The sequence below is a fragment of the Orycteropus afer genome, unplaced genomic scaffold (assembly GCF_000298275.1).
Source record: "Orycteropus afer afer isolate SDZICR_OR568_19922 unplaced genomic scaffold, OryAfe1.0 scaffold00005, whole genome shotgun sequence".
NCBI lineage: Eukaryota > Metazoa > Chordata > Mammalia > Tubulidentata > Orycteropodidae > Orycteropus > Orycteropus afer.
The window spans coordinates 4,719,275-4,738,171 of NW_006921592.1; the positions used below are offsets into that span (position 1 = coordinate 4,719,275).

Sequence of the window (18,897 nt, forward strand, 5' to 3'; positions counted from 1 at the left end):
GCATCTTGAGATAATAGACCATCTGCTGGCACCTGTTTTGTACAACACCTAACATGGTTCTCAGAACTTGTAGGTACTCAATAGATACTCGATGAATGACTGAAGCAATCCATCTCAAATGTGAAAGCAAAAGATTTCAAGAGTTCCTCAGAAAAGTGAAATATGTTTCCTCAGGAAAGTAAAATATGTTTCTTCACCCTTTTGAGAATGGGCAGATTAGACTTATATTCTTAAATGCATCTTTATGCTCAGCTTAACTGTAACACTGCTTTTGAGTGATGAGGCGAATAAATTACCATACCCAAAACCTCTACTTAAAAAATTCAAACTTAAAAAGAATCATGCAAGGTTATTTTTATTGAGGTTTATATTCAGGTTACAGTTAAGTATTTCAGGCATTATTTCTTTTGACAGACAGACACCACATTCTAGGAAACATTTCAAGAGACGCCAATGATTTCACAACTACTGGGAGCAGAGCCCCTCTACTTGGCAGTTAACATGTATTTCAAGGATTGCTAAGGGAAAGAAGCTAAATGACAACTGGTCCTCCTCTATAAAATGATTATCTTGGACAAGTAGATACAAAGAAAAGAGCTACGATGACTATTACAGAGCTAGAGAGAGTTTTCATTCAAATCCATCCTTTTTATTTAGGAGAGGAATTGGGGTCACATATCAGAAGGGAAATGATTCTTTCAGTCTAAGCCACATGTCAAGTTTTCTATATGTGGTATGAATGCTAATGTGATTCACTTATTTAACAAAAAAAAAAATCAGGAAAAAAATAGTTTGGGATGTAAAATTCACTCTAATATATTAGTGACTATAGGAGATGCTTAGCAATTGAAGTTTCTTCTTGCCACTCCTGGTTTTCTTTACGAATTTTTCTGGGAAATTTTCATTGTGACTGTTTTGAGTTCAGTGTACTCATGAAGACCATGTTCTCCCCTAGAGAGAGGTGGAAGGGATAGAGACAGCATTTAGCACAGCACAAATACACTTTACAGTCCATGATTTGGTGCAAATTAGCTCTTGCTCATCTGGCTAGGGACAATGGAAAATATTTGCAGAGTACAGAGGCATCTGAAATAGTAACCAGTCAACCATAAGACATCTGGCCTTACACAAATCCTCCTGTGGGGAACATCCTTAAACTATTTTTTACAATTTAAATAATCATGTACTCTCACTTGATTGCTACAGAAAATGCCCATTTCTGACATTCTTTTACCTGACTATAAAAAAGCTAACCACTGAAGACAGTTCAGTCTAATACACATTCTATAATTTCTAGTTTAAGTTCAAATAAATAAAGCAGATATAGTATAAGAAAAGTAGTAATATATAATCATTCAATAGTAGTGCAGTCAAACTCTATGCTCAAGTACAGCTTGTATTGTCTGTATGTCATTGGTACAGAGGTGGTGAGGTGGTTGAAACTGGACCATGCTTCTGTACTCACGCTAAGGTTTGCCTACCTGCCCTATTGTGGCTTTCAAAATATGTTTTCTAGCTGTAATTTTAACAATATCTTTTATTCTTAGAAAAACAAAAACCTGACCTTCATTGTTAGATTTAAAAGAAAATGATGATCATGATCATGATGATTTTGCTATGAGACTGGCCCAAAGTCAGGCTTCTGGGCTTTTTCAGTTGTTGGATTTTCCTCTCCATACAACCTCTGCAATACTCTGCCATTTGCTCTTGTAAGTTTTAAGTCTAACCAAATGCTTAGGAATATTCAAGTCAACAGATTCGAACCCCAGTACCTTGTTATCAATTATGTTTATAGGGTCCTCCTACCAGTTTTGGAAGCTGACTTCGAATTGTCTTTTGTGAAAGAGATAACAAAAAGGATTGGTCTAAATTATTCTCTTTATTGTTTTGCTGAGAGGATCAAATTACTGTATATAAAAGTACTGTTAAAATGATAAAACCCAAGCACATCATGTAGGCTTACAGAAGAAAAAGATCTTGATCCTTTTTCACTCTTCCCTCCTTGTGACGCAGACAGGTATGAAGAAGACATCTTTTTCTCTTGGGTAACCTAATCCTCTTACACTGATTTTTTTCTTGGGCAATTGAACTTTTGAAAATGCCTTCTAATAGCTTCAGTGAGCATGGTCTTTAAAGTAATTAAAGGTTTAGACTCAGTTGTCTGAAACCCATTAAAGTATAATATTTAATAAGGATTTTATCTCAGAGAGTTAGATAAATTAACCCATGAATTTTGTCAATGGGTTTTTTATTGTATTTTGAGTTAATGGACACTTGAAACTCTCAAAAGAGTAATAAATGTGATTATTGTCATACCTGGGTTGAAACAGGTTCTGTTCCTTAATATTCATAGCTACATGTATTTTGATATAATATAAAAACATTCATTTGCATTTTTCTTTTTCTTACTAATCACTGAGTTACTAGATTTGTGCTTCCTTTATCTTCAGTACACAAATCACCTAGGATCATGTTAAACTACGGATCTGATTCAGAGGGTCTAGAGTGAAGCCTAATCCCTTCCATTTCTAACAAACTCCCGAGTGATGACCATGGTTCTCAACTGCACTGGAAATATATTGCTTTCTCTAGCCAAATTTCACTTTAGATTTTATTACTAAAAATGACTTATTCAGATAATTTAAAATTTTTGAGTATACATCAATAATATTTCAACAAATGAGAATCACTTGCATTACACTGAAAGTTTTTTTTTTTTTTAAATAAATAAAGGCATCTAATTTACTTAAGAGCTATATTCAAATAACTAGAGTGTACTTATATTTGCACACTTCTAATAATCATCAATGTATAGTTTCCATCTCTTTTTCTAGAAATGTTTTCCAAGTAGATTTACATTAATATATACAATAAACAAGTTTGAAAGCAGACACATATTTTAACCACCCGTGTAAAGTGTCTGATGTGATAACTTATGAAAAGTAGGATCTTAATAACTTATATTTCCCTTCTGCTTTCACCTTTCTGAACCTTTGGGGTAAAACCAGTTTCTAATAAACAATTTGGTGGTCTGGATCTCCAAAATGGAATAGAAGCAAATTTTATTTAAGGAGGCTACCCTGAATTAATTCAGTAGGAGTAGCAAACATTTTTATGAAGATAAGTGCTTATCTTAATAAAAAGCTGTTCTTACAGTTCTCGTCCATTTCCAGACATCTTGAATCCCCCAAAGGGGCAGTGAGCAGACACCACGCTATAGCAATTCACCCTGAAAAGTAAAGTGGTCCATTATAGTAAATATTTAGCCTATGAAATAATTCCTAATTTTGGAATTTTAGAAATTCAAAATATACCATTAATATCAATATGCAATATCCAGTGCAATAAGAAATCATCACTGTAAATTAGAATGCGGACATATAAGTATATGTGTATATTATCTAGAAACAAATAGACTGGTGTACCTATAAGTGTGGATGGTCATTCTGGTTGTACATCATGTCCCAGAGAAGCTGTAGTTTGGATTATAAAAGAAAGACATATCAATATGTCATAAGAGGAAGGATATAATGTGCTAGAGACTTGAGGTTGTTGGGTATGTGTTCTGTAGTCTGTATCCAATAAGCTTTGTAATTCTCTTGAGGCTTGGGTATTTAATATGCTAGAATCAATACTGTTTGCAGTTGCAATATGTACTATATTATTCAGTTCATTTTTTCATTATTTGGTTCAATAAATTGCTTAAACAAAGGCCATGGTAGGAATTGGATTTGATTAGTAATTTCTTTATGCCTAACATACATCAAAGAATGTCTAAAGATGTTTGTACAAGTACACATAATTATAAAAACTTGAATAATTTGAATTAAGGAAAAAAAATATTCTGATAGAAGATCAAGACTGGGGAAAGTTACAAAGTAGTTATGAGGGCTGTAAACAATTTCTTGAGCTTTAGTTTTCCTGGTGGCCAAAGTGAATAGTAATATCTAATTAACAACATTATTCTCATTGTAGAGAAGAGAAAAAAATATTTTTAAAGGAGAAAAATGTTAACTTTTTATACTTTTTTCCTCCTTTCATGCCATAATAGGAAGTGGGTAACTGTGTGACTTCCAGATCAATTGTATTATTACTTTAGCCCTAAGAACATCCTAGTGTTTCCTCAGTTACGGTATTTATTCTCCTAATTCTTGGAGTACCCATGTCTTACCCATGTAAATAGACATCTTATCCACTTCTCTCTACTATGAAGATAGTCATTTAAATAAATGTACATTTTAAAAAGACAGTTTATAACTAGTGGTCTATATTGATCTGGAGCAAACGAGAAAGTAAGAAACCAGACTCAAAGAAGAAACTACTCTACAAGACTAATAGCCAACAAGAACCATAGCCTTATATATCCTGAGATCACAAGAACTAGATGGTGTCCAGCTACCACTATCTAGAGTCCTGACTAGAGATACAATAGATGGTCCTGAATAGAAAGGGAGAAAAAGTAGAACAAAATTCAAATTCCTGAAAAAAAAAAAAAAAAAGAGCTAGATGGTGTCCAGCTACCACTATCTAGAGTCCTGACTAGAGATACAATAGATGGTCCTGAATAGAAAGGGAGAAAAAGTAGAACAAAATTCAAATTCCTGAAAAAAAAAAAAAAAAAAAGAGAGAGAAGGGCAATGTACCAAATGTGAGTGATCAACATTGTGGCATTGAGGAAGAGGAAGACATAGAGAGGTACAAGGGAGCTGCAGACAGCAAAGATGAACTCTTTTGCACATACAGTACTGCTTTGTCAGCGAAGGCAAACATGGGTATATGGGTGGATAGACAGGTGCACAGGCTGAACTAGCAGGTATATCTATGAAGTGGGGAGTGTATCCAAGACCATGTATAGGGTTGGCAGACAATGGTCCTCTAAGTGTATTTGTATGATCTGTAAGAATTCCCAGGTGTATAGCAGAATCCAAACTACAGCTTCTCTGGGACATGCTGTATATACTCTGGGATAATGTCAGAAAATAGTTATGTTCTAGGACATAAAGTGATGAGAATATGACCCCCACTATCTTAATAGTACAGACATTTCTGATGGGATTCTTAAGACATTCAGTGGAATGGTCATAATAGCTAGTTTATCAAATGATCATATAATACTATGTTATTCAAAAATAAAAAGTTTATTTTTATTTTTAAAATAAAAGATATTTATCTTTGTTTTAAAAAAGCACAGTTGGCTCTTTTTACTCTACAATGAAAATGAAACCACTTCAGTATAAGTAAGCAGATAACTGAGAAATATCCTGTTAGAGAAAACTATAAATTCGAAGTGATCAGCCCCACTGACTGAGTCTTTTGTGATTCTTCCATATTGTAAAGAAGGAGGTCCTATAAGTTCAAAGCTTGGATCTGCTCCTTAGTATTTGTGTGATCATGGGAAAGCAACCTAATCTCTCTAAACATATGTTTCCTCCTCTGTAAAATGGGGGTAATAGTAAGGTTGTTTTAAAGTATAAGCAAGAAAATGTATAAAATGTATTTTTCACAGTGTTTGGTACATGGTAAGTCTTCAGTAAATGGTGATAATGTACATATATACATACACTAGTAATGCTGAATTTTATTTATGATTTTTTTCATGTAAGAGAACTTTACATTAATCACAAGCCATACTGATTATATAAGAATTTGTTTGCTTCTATTTAAGAGTCTCTGAAAGAAAACATATATAATCTTTTTTGGGGCTAAGGACGAGAATGCATAAATATACTGATTATATCATTTCTATGGTTGAGGGTGAGCATGAGTCTTTTACTTAAGAAATATTTTTAAAAGCTCCCAGGTGATTCTAACACACAACCAGGACTGAGAACCACTGCATTAGAATCTGGCTCTGTCATTTTAGTAGGTGATCTTGGTAAATTACTTAGCCTAACACAGGTTGTTTTTTGTCTATAAATCTGAAATAACATGCTGAGATAATATGTTATCTTACAATGACTGTTAAGTTGTAAGATAAAACGAGATAACAAATGTAAAAAATATAGCAGTGCCTATGACAGAGTCCATATTAACTAAATGTTGATTCTTTTCCTTTGGCTGGGAAAGTCCCATCCATAAAATATTTTAGGCAAGTAATTATAGGAAGCTGCATATGAAGTTTTTGTTTGTTTTTAAGGCAGCAATTGCTTTTCCAGCAGATCCTGTGATCCCAAATGAAAAATCCAAGTCTAAAGAGGCTCTAAGTAATTTGTTAATGTGGTTCCTAGTGAGAAGCTGTATTACTTACCACACTGTCCCAGCCTGTAGTGCCGAGGAGACTGTTATAGCTTTATCAATGTCGTTGGTGAAGACTCCTGCAGATAACCCATAGAACGTGTTGTTGGCTCTCTTGATCACATCATCTAAAGATTTAAACTTCATGATTTGCTGGACTGGTCCAAATATCTATACAACAGGAAATGAATGAAATGGATCAAATAACAGAGTAAGACTAAATAATTTAAATTATGTTGTGAATTTTTCCCCTACCAAATTATCCTAAACTATTTAAGAGTTTCCTACTTATTTCTAGTCAATGTGTAATAATCAGAATAAGTAATTGCCAGTGTTAACTAAAAACAGGTGATAGTCATGTGTTAAATCCTCTTTGGAACAGGGTAAGGTATAAATAAATATGACTATATTCAAATAAACATGGCATCATTCATCCACATGTTGGAATTAAGGTTTCTGAGAATTTATGATGGTACATTAAACCATTAATTTTAAAATTTCTTTTCCGGTTAGGACCACTGTTTATTCTCTTAAATTCTCTTCATTTTCCAAATTACCACTCAAACAATAAGCCAGAGAAAACAATGCTTGTTCTACTGTATGAATGATTATATAGGCAATGACTGATAATAACAACTATGTTTTAAATATCAGTATACCAATGATTGATATCAGCTATTCTATTAGACTTAACTCTTTTTAGCTAGGGGACACAGAAGCCAGAGTGTTCAGGGAGAAGTTAGTTAAACAACATGAATTTTTATTCTGATGATACTCTGCAGCCAAATCTTACCACTGGGAATGACCCATTATTACATTACTTAAATCATAACCATCCTGTAGTAACTAAAGCATGATTCCACTAGCAATGACTATAATCACAGAACAGAGAACAAAAATCACACGTTGCATACGCCAGTTCAAACCATTCTTTCACTTTCACTAGTTAAGCCCAATTTAACTTGTTTGGTCTGCATCTCAATCCCAAGTACTTGGAGAAAAGGAACTGGGCTTTCTTTTAAAAAACTAAACTCCTATATTACATTTCCATAAAACAATCATTAAAATTTCAAACAAAGGGGGCTTTTCTGACCAGATTTTCTGGGATATGGGACTGAGGGGAACCAAAAACCACAAATGAGAAAGAGTTTTCTCGTGTTCACCACTGATGCAAGAGTCACAGGGGTAGGGCTTCCATTCAACAGAGGCTAAGTGCAAATAACAAAAGTTATAAATATAATCATTATATTGCAACCTATGAACCAAATATATAACAATTACTACAGTAAGTGTCTTAATAGCTCACATAATTAGAATTGAATATATCACATAGCACCAGGCTACTCCTTTGAAGTATCATATAACTGTACTATTATGTATATGAGGAGCTCTGGTAGCATAGTGGCTAAAGCACTTGACTGCTAACCAGAAGGCTGGCGGTTCAAACCCACCAGCCACTCCTCGGAAGGAAGATGGGACAATCTACTTCCGTAGTGATACTGCCTCAGAAACCCAAGGAGGGGTTGCTATGAGTTGGGGTCGACTTGACGGCACATAACAACACAACATTATGTATACGAGAGCTCTGGTAGTGTAGTGCCTAAGGCACTTGAATGCTAACCAGAAGGCTGGTGGTTCAAACCCACCAGCCACTCCTCAGAAGGAAAGTTGGGCAATCTCCTTCCATAGTGATACCACGTTGGAAACACAAGGAGGGGTTGCTATGAATTGGGTCCGACTCGACGGCACGTAACAACAACAACATTATGCATACTGTAGAGATATAATAAATATTTCCTTCAGTGAAGATTTTTCCCTTAATTCTTTCTGATATAATCAAGATGTACAACAAATCTAATCAGACAAGTATCTATCAATAAATACAAACATTACAGGATTGAATTGACATTGAGAAACTATTTAAATGTGCTTAATTATCTATATGCATTTGGTTTTCCTATTTATTTTCTGATTCTGCACCTTTTTCCTCAAATAAAGGCATTGTTGGGGGCAAGGAAAATAAACTTCTCAGAGTTTAATAAATGAAAGGATTATGATTCAATGTATTTGAGTTGTCAGTGCCTTCTTACAGTAACACCTTCATGGCCTAAAGACAATGAATCAATCTATGCAATGAGTGCCCATGAGGTACATTATTTACATTTTCTAAATGCAGACTATCTTTTCCTGGTTATTTATCACATCTCTGGATCTTTTTTTAATGATGTTAAATAGTTTGTGATCACCCAATATTTAACTATATTTGCCTAGAAAAACTAAGAAGCACACTGGCTAATAAACACAGGGCCAAAAGTACATGGAAGATGAATGATATAAGAGGATGAATGATCTTTTCAAATGTATGTCCAGCTACTATGAGGAAAAAGGCCAAAGGGCAAATACGGGACCAGCGGGTAGAACATAAGAGTAAAGATTCCTGGCCAGCCAGAGGCTAAATTTTCTAATGATGGGTATTGTCCAAATATGGAACTTTCTTAAGAAATAGTGAGCTACATACTGCTGATGAAAGAGACTGGCTGACCATTGGTCAGAAATGTAGCGGAGTGCGCAAGCGTCCATGAGATCTTTCTATATTAACAGCAGTTTGTGAATCTGCACTTATCATACAATGAAAAGTTATCCTTTTCCAATTATTTTCAAATATATTGTTTCAAAAGAAGAAAAAAACAACGTAAGAAGATAGAATTTTCTTTTCCATTATTTTAACACTGTGAAGAAAGCACCCAGGAATTGTTATGCCTCATGATCTGTATTTGGCTGGAAATTCTTGGCCCACTAAATGGATTCTTTACTGTTTTTAATCTTGATTCCAAATACTTAAACCTTTATCAATAACAGAAATGAAGACTAACTTTTGCTGAAAAGACATTCAAGGAGCAGAGAATTTTAAAGACACTTTGTATATACACATGCAGAAAAAACACTCCCACAAGGGAACAGAACAGAATGAAACTATTTACCTCCTCTTTGGCAATGCGCATCTCATCTGTAACGTTAGAGAAAACTGTGGGCTGGATAAAGTAGCCTTTATTCCCCCATGGGCCTCCTCCACATTCCAGTTTGGCCCCTTCTTTCTTCCCACTCTCAATGAGGTCAAGTATTTTATCATATTGTTCCTTGTCAATCTATTGGAAAACATCACCAGAAAAGGGGCGGGGGGGAGTGTTGGGAGATTAGCAATTGGTGACCATAACACATTGTCTGGCCTGTTAATGTGGGAATCAAAATGCTAAGATATTGTTATTTTGTCAAATATTGAATATAAACAGCTGGCAGAGGCTCTGATTTGTTCTTTGGATATATTTTATTCTCATGACCTTTCTGGGAAAAAAAAAAATATCTTAAAGTTATTTACATTTAGCATTTGTTTTACAGTTATGTAAGAAAAGCAAATAGGCAGTGAAAACAGATAAACCTTTTCATGCAACTGTCATTTATTTACTCCAGAATAAATGTCTGTTAACCACACTTACTTGAACACTGTAGTCCCAACTCAAATGAAAGAAATGAAAGAAGAAAAAGGGTTTAATTAGATTCAGTAGTTGGAAATCAGATCCTTTTGGACTCTAAGAAGACTCATATCTCTAGTGGGCTCTATTCCTGGCCTGCTCCATGCCTTTCGATGCCATGTTCTGTCTACTGTCTGCCCATCTCCCCAGTTTAGGTCCTGCTGGAAGAGTCAGGAGAAATGTTTCCAGTTTCTGGCCTGACCTGATTCTCACCATCTTACTGCATTAAATCTAAATATATGGCAAGCATTATAGCATTTAAATAGTTTCTTAAATAATCCTCCTATAATGGAAAAAAAAGTGGGTCCAGAGTTCCAGTTGGGAAAGTTAAGTACACATGCCTCTCTCCCCATGTGTTGGAACTGGCTGCTTATTGCCTCAAAGGAGCCCTAGTCTGTGCAATTGATAAAATGCTTAGATGCTAAGTGAAAGGTCAAACCCAAAAGAAGTTGTGCAGGAGAAAAGATTTGGCAATCTGCTCCCATAAAGGGAAAGGAAATATACAAAAAGGGGTGATCAGCACAATATCACTAAGGAAGACAAAGAGAGGTACATGAGTTACAAACAACAAAAGTAAATACCATTACACACACAATCCTGCATTATCAGCATTAACAAACATTAACTTGCAAGGCAATACATAGGTAGATAGGCAAGATAAATCAGGATGGGTAGGTGACTATATATATTATATAAGTTTGGTAGATGATAGTGCTAAATACGTATTTATATTTGCTGTAAAAATATCCACGTATGTAGTAGAACAAATGGGGCAAAATTATGTTAACTTCTTAGTTATGAGAGCCAAAAGCCTTGATAGAATGAGTTGCTGGGCTTGGGTGCTAAGGACGGTAGATTGGGAGAACATCAAAGTCAACTGGCAGAACATAGTCCATAAAGACCATGTTCCACATTCCACTTTGTTGCACAGCAGCTGGGGTCTTCAAAACTTGTGAGTGGCCATCTAATGTCCAACTATTGTCCTTTCCCCATCCGGAACAAGGAAGAGTGAGAAAATCAAAGACACATGGAAACAATTAGTTCAAGCAACTTGTGGAGCACATGAACCTCAGCCTCCGCAATCATAAGATGAGAACCAGAGGGTGCTTGGCTACCACTGCTGAACATTCTAAAAGGAATCACAATAGAAGGTCCCAGAGAAAGTAGGAATAAAATGTGGGAAAAAAAAACCCTCAAAATCATAAAAAAAACCAAGCCTATTGGTCTGATGGAGACTGATGGAACCCCTGAGACTGTGGCCTTTAGTCACCCTTCAAGCCTGGAACTGACTCACTCTCATGGTTCAACTTTCATCCAAACAACAGATGGGCCATGGAGTGAGCAGTAACACCAGGGAGGCAGGCACTCCTTATCACAATCAACCATGAGAGATCGAAAGGACAGCATTTGCCCAGGGATAAACTTAGAAGGCAGGAATTGATAGGAAAGAGGATGAATGGAAATAGTAAACAGTATGGTAGCATAGTGGCTAAGACACTTGACTGCTAACCAGAAGCCTGGCGGTGCAAACCCACCAGCCACTCCTCGGAAGGAAGATGGGTCAATCTACTTCCATAGTAATACTGCCTCAGAAACCCAAGGAGGGGTTGCTATGAGTCGGGTCCGACTGGATGAAATATAACAACAACAACAATGTAGTGAGAAGAGTATTGTTACATTATGGAAACTGCATTCAATGTCACACACACACGCACAAACAAGTACAAACAGTGGTATGGAAAACCAATTGCTCTGTAAATTTTCACTCAAATCACAGTGAAAACTCAACTCAAAAACTCACTGCTGTTGAGTTGGATCTGACATATATATCATATATATGATACATACATACATATATACGAGTGACCCCATGTGTGTCAGAGTGGAACCGAGTGCTCCACAGGGTTTTCAGTGGCTGTATGTACAAACAGTCTTTCTACTGTGGGGCAGCTGGTGGATTCAAACCACTGAACTTCCAGTTAGCAGCTAAATGTCTTAACCACTACCCCACCAAACTGGCTTTAACAACTGAAATGAGAAGTTTGCCTCAAACCCAGGAACTGATATCCTTGTAAGATATTCATGGTACATTAGAAGGTCAGAGTAACTGAAGACTTTGGAGAGGATCTAGAGATGTGCTAGCTGTCTATATTAGTGAGATGGCAGCTAAGACAGAGGGCTAACACTGGTGATCAAATAATATGATTGTGTAAGAACTTCCAAGTAGGTTGTTGTTAGGTACTATTGAGTTGGCCTCAGCTCATGGAGACCCCATGCAAAACAGAATGAAACACTTCTCATTGTTGTGCCATCCCCATGATATATTGAGGATCACACTGTTGTGATCCATAGGTTTTTCTTTTTTTCCTTAGAATTGGAACTTGAGGTTTTGTTTTGTTTTGTTGTTTGTGATTTGGGTGAAAATTTACAGAGCAAATACACTTTCCATACAGCAGTTCACTTACACTTTGTCTCATGACATTGACCACAATTTAGCACAATGCAACATCTCCCCTCCCACTTCCTCCCAATAGCTACCTCTTCCCTGTGTCCATCCCTCCATGCACTCTTATCCCCTGAGCTATCTCCCTGTGCCTGAGCAGCCCTTCTTTCTCTCATGCTTGTTCTCTCCAAGGAGTGTATCTACCTCAGGTAAATGCTCAATTGATATGCCTGTCTATTGTTTGGCTGGAAGCCACAGGTGTGCGTTCAATTCCAGACCTGAAGGGCAGCTAGGGGCCATGGTCTCAGTGGTTCCACCAGGCTGCATCGGGCCAGCAAACCTGTTCCCCAAGTTTTTTTTTCTCCAAATGATTTTGAGTTTTGTTCCACATTATTCCCCCTGTCTATCCAGGATCTCCTACAAAGATCCTCTTCCAAGTGGTTGACAGTAGTAGCCAAGCACCATCTAGCTCTTCTGGTCTCATAGTCATATAGGCTGCAGATCGGATGGTGTACCAGTCGCTAGAACTAATTGTTTCCATGAATTTTTGGTTTTCTTCATTCTTCTTGGCTCTGGACAAGGAGAGACCCATTGTTGTATCTAAATGGCAGCTTACAAGCTTTTAAGATCTCAGTTGCTACTAGCCACAGTAGAAGGTAGAACAATGTTTTGTGTAGTATGTTATGCCAATTGAGCTTGATGTCCTCTGCGACCATCGTCCCGAACCCACAGGTTCAACTACTTGGTCCCTCTAGGTAGCTGGTTGTGATGAAGCAGTGACTACAACCTTGCCCCTTGTCAGCCCCATTATACACCTGGGAATTCAGATCATACACATAAAGTTATTGTACCACTGTCTGCCAACCCTATACATGTTCTTGGATGCACTCTCCACTTCATATACATACCTAATATTTCAGCCTGTCCACCCATCTATCCACCCATATACCCGTGTTTCCCTTAACTGACCATGCCATGCCATACTATATGCGCAAAAGGGTTCATCTTTGTTGTCTGTACTTCCCACGTACCTCTGTATCTTTCTCTTCCTCAATGCCACTATACTGATCACTCACATTTGGTACATTGCCCTTTTCTTCACCCAGATCAAAACTTATCTCTATCTATCTAACAGTATTTCCTCCCCTCCCCTCTCAGCCCTGGTAATCAACAAAGAAAATGACCTTCCATAGATAAACGTTTCCTTGACTATTACAATAACGGACTAATACAATATTTGTCCTTTTGTGATTGACTTATTTCACTCAGCATAATGTCCTCCAAGTTCATCCACGTTAGGCGGTGTTTTGCAGATTCTACATTATTCTTTAGGGTTGCATAGTATTCCATTGTGTGTATGTACCGTAGTTTGGATATCCATTCCTCAGTTGATGGACACCTAGGTTATTTCATCGTTTGGCTATCGTAAATAGTGCTGCAATGAACATGGGTCTGCATATGCCTGTTCTTGTCATGGCTCTCACTTCTTTAGGGTATATACCTAGTAAATCCATAGGGTTTTTAATGGCTGATTTTCAGAAGTAGTCATTAGGCTTTTCTTCCTAACTCATCTTAGTCTAGAAGCTTGAAACTCTTTTCAGCATCACTGCAATATGCAAGACTGTGCTAGTGCCACCACCTTCCAGGTGGATAGACAACCATCTATAGGAAGCAGGAGGGGTGGAGATTGAGGAAAACAAGACATTTGCAGCATTTTTTCCTTTTCTTCACATCTCTAATTTCTAGAATGCCTCAAACTGCTTCTAGATATGAAAACTAAGCAACACAAAAACTAAATGCTTGTAGTTGGAAGTTAGATTCACAGTTTTTAATTACCAGACTCATGCAGTACTTTAACCTAAAAGTTATATAGACAAGAAATAATCTTTCTCAATTAAAAAAAAAAAAATTGGCTAAAGAAAGATGGAAAAAGATACTTTATTCTTGTCTTCTGATAATGTTCTTCCTTCTATTTTATACCTACCTGAGGGCCTTGATTTACTCCCGGGGTCAGAGGATTCCCGAGAACATACTTCTTAGCCCGCTCAACACTCCTTCGAACAAACTCATCATAAATTGATTCTTCCACAAAAAGCCTGGATGCTGCTATACAACATTGGCCCTGGTGGTAGAATAATCCCTGGTGTGCAAATTCAACTGCATTGTCCACTGCAAAGAAGATAGCATATTAAAGAAGAGATATTTTCTAAAGATTATATATATATTGATATGTCCAAGAGGTAATATGATGGTATAGAAAAATCGTGAGTTGAACAGTCATCACACACGGGCTCAATATATTCTATCTCTTATCAGCCAGGTGACAAATTAATCTTTCTGATCCTTTATTTTCCATGGAAAGAAGAGCAACCCATACTAAAATCTGAAAAAATAGTAGCTGTTACTATGAATTTAAAATCACCATTACTAAAAATGGAGTTTCCTAAGATCAAATCTCATTGCAAATGTTCTTTATAAATACCTCCATTTATAACCAGTTTTATGACTAAATATTTCTTTCCTGCCTCAGGTTTTAAACAGATAACAAAAACAATCTAAAAAGTTTATTACATTAAATAATTTAAAGCATTCTTGAATACCCTAATCAACAGAACAAGTGATATAAATGAAAATAACAGTCTAATACTCAGAGTCTCCTCCTTACCTTACAACTTTGTTCTAGGAAAGATATTTTCAAAGTCTACTGTCTACAGAATGCCATATTATTTAATTTATGCCTATCACCTCTTATCCATTTTTTTTTGAGATGGTGATAAATGTTCCTTAACAGGAAGATTTAGTTTGTTGCATTAAATTATAAAAGGAAGAAAAAAAAATTCATTACATTAAATTTTCTAAATGCTGCAAGATTTAATGCAATGTTATAGCACTTGAGTATTGTTTTATTTATTTTGTAAACTGATTACACCTCCTTAAGTTGTAGCAGAAGTAGTTTACAGAAAGGTTTGATAAAATCAAGAATCTTGCCATGTCTGTAGAATACATACTAAGTTAGTATTTTCTAAAAAAAAAAAAAAAAAATCAGTTAAGGTCACAATAGCAACACAGGCAATCCCATGAACCATTTTTATTTTTAGCCTTATGCTGATAATGAAGTTGTTAAAAAGAGTTCGATGAATGTTGGATAGTCTATTTCTCCTACTGACTTCCATTTAGGAAAAAAAATAGTATTCTACTTGATAATATTGTCAGAATGAATCTAGGATATTATTGTAAAGTGGAATCACATCATAATTTAGATTTAACATATGTAAATTCAATTATATTACTTGGGGGAAAAGAAGAGTGAAATTACTTAAACAGTACGCATTATCTTCTGGTCATTTCATTTAATGAGTGGATGACCCACAGTGAAGGGAGATAACAGCTCTGAATGACTGCCTCTGTAGTTGGTCCCAGTTCAGTATGTTTGAGAATGGACACCTAGATCAACATGCTTAAAGCAGTGCTAATATATAACAATATAGAATTGAAAACAAAATACATTGTGGCCCCTATCATGGGTTGAAAGTTGTCCCCTCAAAAGATAATGTTGATATCCTAACCCCAAGTACCTGTGCATTTGACCTTATTTGAAAACAGGGTCTTTACAGATGTAATAAAGTTAAGATGGGGTCATTAAAGTGGATCTTCATGCATAATGACTGGTGTCCTTATAAGAAGAGGAGAAAAGACACAGACACACAAACACAGGGAAAAGATGGCTATGTGATGACAGTAGCAGAGAATGGATGGCACAAGTCAGTGAACACCTGGGGCTAGAAGAAGCTGGAAGAGGCAAGGAAGGTTCTTCTCTCAGAGGCTTTGGGAGGGAACATGGCCGTACACACCTTGATTTCAGAGCTATAGGCCCTGGAGCTGTAAGATAATGCATGTCTATTGTTTAAGCCACCCAGTTTGCAGTTCTTTGAAAAGGCAGCCTTAGGAAACTCACATAGTTCCTAAATGCCAACCATTTGCTTTGAGGTTCCTCTGAGGAAGTACTGATCTATTCCAAAGCAGGAAGAGATGGGGTATGTGTTAGATCTACATATAGGTTATAACTTTAGGAAAATTTATGAGACTTTTCAAGAGTAATTCTGTACTCTGATTAATGCCTGACACTTTGATATTCAAAGAAAATCCTTTTGTAAAATTCAGGTTCCTTGTATGGCATTATCATACACTACCAGAGATGATGGGTGAAAAGTGAGCACAGCAGCTTATCCTTACAGTCAGCATCAGCAAACACGATGCAGGGGCTCTTTCCACCCAGTTCCAGGCTCACTCTCTTCAGATTGCTTTTCCCAGCAGCTTCTTTGATCAATTTGCCAACCTGAAATGGAGCATCACAGAGGAAAGGCTTAATCTACTTTCATGAAGACAGGTTGATTTAGTGGTTTAAATTGTTAGGGTAGGTGTGCCATAGATAAACTTCATTTGGGAGAAACATTAAAAATGGACATTCTCCAGATTTATCTTCAAACCTAACAGTCTCCTCCATTACAAGCAGGCAGAGATAAGATGAAACAAATACTGATGACCAGGAAGCCAGACCTATAGAACATAGCTGATCTCGATGTCCAAGACCAGATTATTTTTCATTTCACAGAACTTCATTTCTCTTAATGGATTGAAGGACCAGATATAGCATGACCCAACCCCAACTTATTTCTTTTTTACTCCCTACTGAAATCCAGAAAATTCTATTCAACTAAACTGACCTAGTCATATATTCATACCAAATTTCTATGCCTCAAATCATGATCTAGAGTGCTTCTAGAGTGCCTCTGAGTCCTACCCTTCTTTGCAATTTAGCTTACACCGTATTTCCTCCATGAACCCTTCCCTGGTGACTCCAGGCAGAACTGACATTTTCTTCCTCTAACCTCCTATAGAACGTTTATGAAGACTACTTTAGAGTCTGTCTCAGACTGTGATATTTGTATACACAAAAATTTCCCCAGCAGCAGTGACAATGCTCTACCACTACAAACCTCTCCTCAGGAGGATCTACCAGTGCAGTGCTTACTGACACACTTCTCTTTTTCATGCTGCGTCTCACAACAGTAGAGCTATAAGAAAGAAATTGGGTATGTGCTTGGTGCTGCTGCCTCAGTTGGCTGAAAACTTACTGTTCTGGATCCTTCTTTAATGGTAGTTCTTTCTTCAGAGAAAGACATTGTTTTCTGGTTTTTTGTTTGCTTCTCACTTTGAGGGTGAAAAAACACTTTCACTTCCCATCAAGATTATTTTTTGTAATTATCATTATTTTTTTATCTCTGAAACTTGATCTGTTTTATAATTACTTATACTTCATTATTTTTATTGAAACTTGAAGCCACTGAAATGATCTTTGCTTTTCTTAAGATAATTTTTTCTTTATTCTTTTTTCTTCCTTTTCTAACTTTTTATTGTGATTTAGGTGAAAACTTACACAGCAAATCAGTTTTCCATTCTATAATTCATGCATGTTTTGTTTCATGTCATTGATTGCAATGCCCTCAATGTTAACATCAATCATGCCACTTCCTCGCTTTGTTTCTAGGCTTCCATTTCTTCTGCTCTCCTAACCCTTCCTGCCTTCTGAACTTTGTTCTTGGGCAAATGCGGCTGTTTTGATCTTGAATGGTTGATTGTTTTAAGGAGTGAGGACCTTCCTAGTGTTATTGTTCATCTTGTAAAAAAACTGTCTATTGTTTGGCTGAAAACTGATTTCAATTCCAGACCTGCAGGGTGACTAAGGGCCATAATCTCAGGGATTCCACCAGTCTCTGTCCAACTCCTGGTTTTTTTTTTCTTCTTTTTTTTTTATAATTTTGAGTTTTGTTACATATATTTCTCTCACTCCATCCACTTCTGTTTAGTGTGATCCCTCTCAGATCAATCAGTAGTGGGAGCCAGGCACAATCTAGTTCTTTTGGTCTCAGGATTGTTGAGGCTGAGGTTTGTGTGGTTTGTTAGTCCTTTGGACTAACTGGGTCCATGTGTCATTGATTTTCTTTGTTTCAGAGAGACTAGTAGTTGCACCTAAGATGGCTTTTCATAAGCTTTTAAGATCCCAGTTGCTACTCACCAAAATAGAATATAGAACATTTTCATTGTGGACTATGTTATGCCAACTGATATTGATGTCCCCTGAGACTATTCTTACTATACCATAGCAGAAGCATTAGGATTTCTCAAAGGCTAAAAGATGCAGAGTTCTGCTGAATAAGCTTGTTGTGTAACAACCAAAATGAAGTGGGTTGCATTTTTTGTTTTCATTTAGGTGACTTAAACCAAACTAAACCAAACTCACTGCCGTCCAATCTATTTGATTCTTAGCGACCCCTCCTTGGGTTTCCGAGGCAGTATCCCTACGGAAGTAGATTGCCCAACCTTCCTTCCGAGGAGTGGCTTGTGGGTTTTGGTTAGCAATCAAGTGCCTTAGGCACTACACCACCAGAGCTCCCATTTAGGTGACCTGGCAAGATGTTTTTCAAACCAGACTTGGCTTAAGAAAATGTTGTTGTTGTTGTTAAGTGCCGTCGAGTCGTTTCCGACTCATGGCGACTCCATGCACAGCAGAACGAAACACTGCCCGATCCCGCCCCAGCCCCACAATCCCTGCTATACTTGAGCCCATCATCGCAGCCACCGTATCAATCCATCTCGTTGATTTGAGTGGTGCCACATCAGCAAATGAAG

The 18,897-nt window shown here is 36.7% G+C and overlaps 1 protein-coding gene across 1 annotated transcript in view; it reads right to left on the reverse strand.

Annotated features, from left to right (window-relative positions):
• Positions 1–878: 878 nt before the first annotated feature.
• Positions 879–18,897, reverse strand: part of ALDH1A1 (aldehyde dehydrogenase 1 family member A1) — a 55,192-nt gene continuing 37,173 nt past the window's right edge. The window contains exons 8-13 of the mRNA XM_007938496.2: positions 16,441–16,543; positions 14,192–14,376; positions 9,216–9,380; positions 6,248–6,405; positions 3,155–3,229; positions 879–951 (exon numbers count right to left, since the gene is read on the reverse strand). Of these exons, the coding sequence (XP_007936687.1) occupies positions 879–951; positions 3,155–3,229; positions 6,248–6,405; positions 9,216–9,380; positions 14,192–14,376; positions 16,441–16,543 (759 nt within the window). The remainder of the gene's footprint in view (positions 952–3,154; positions 3,230–6,247; positions 6,406–9,215; positions 9,381–14,191; positions 14,377–16,440; positions 16,544–18,897) is intronic.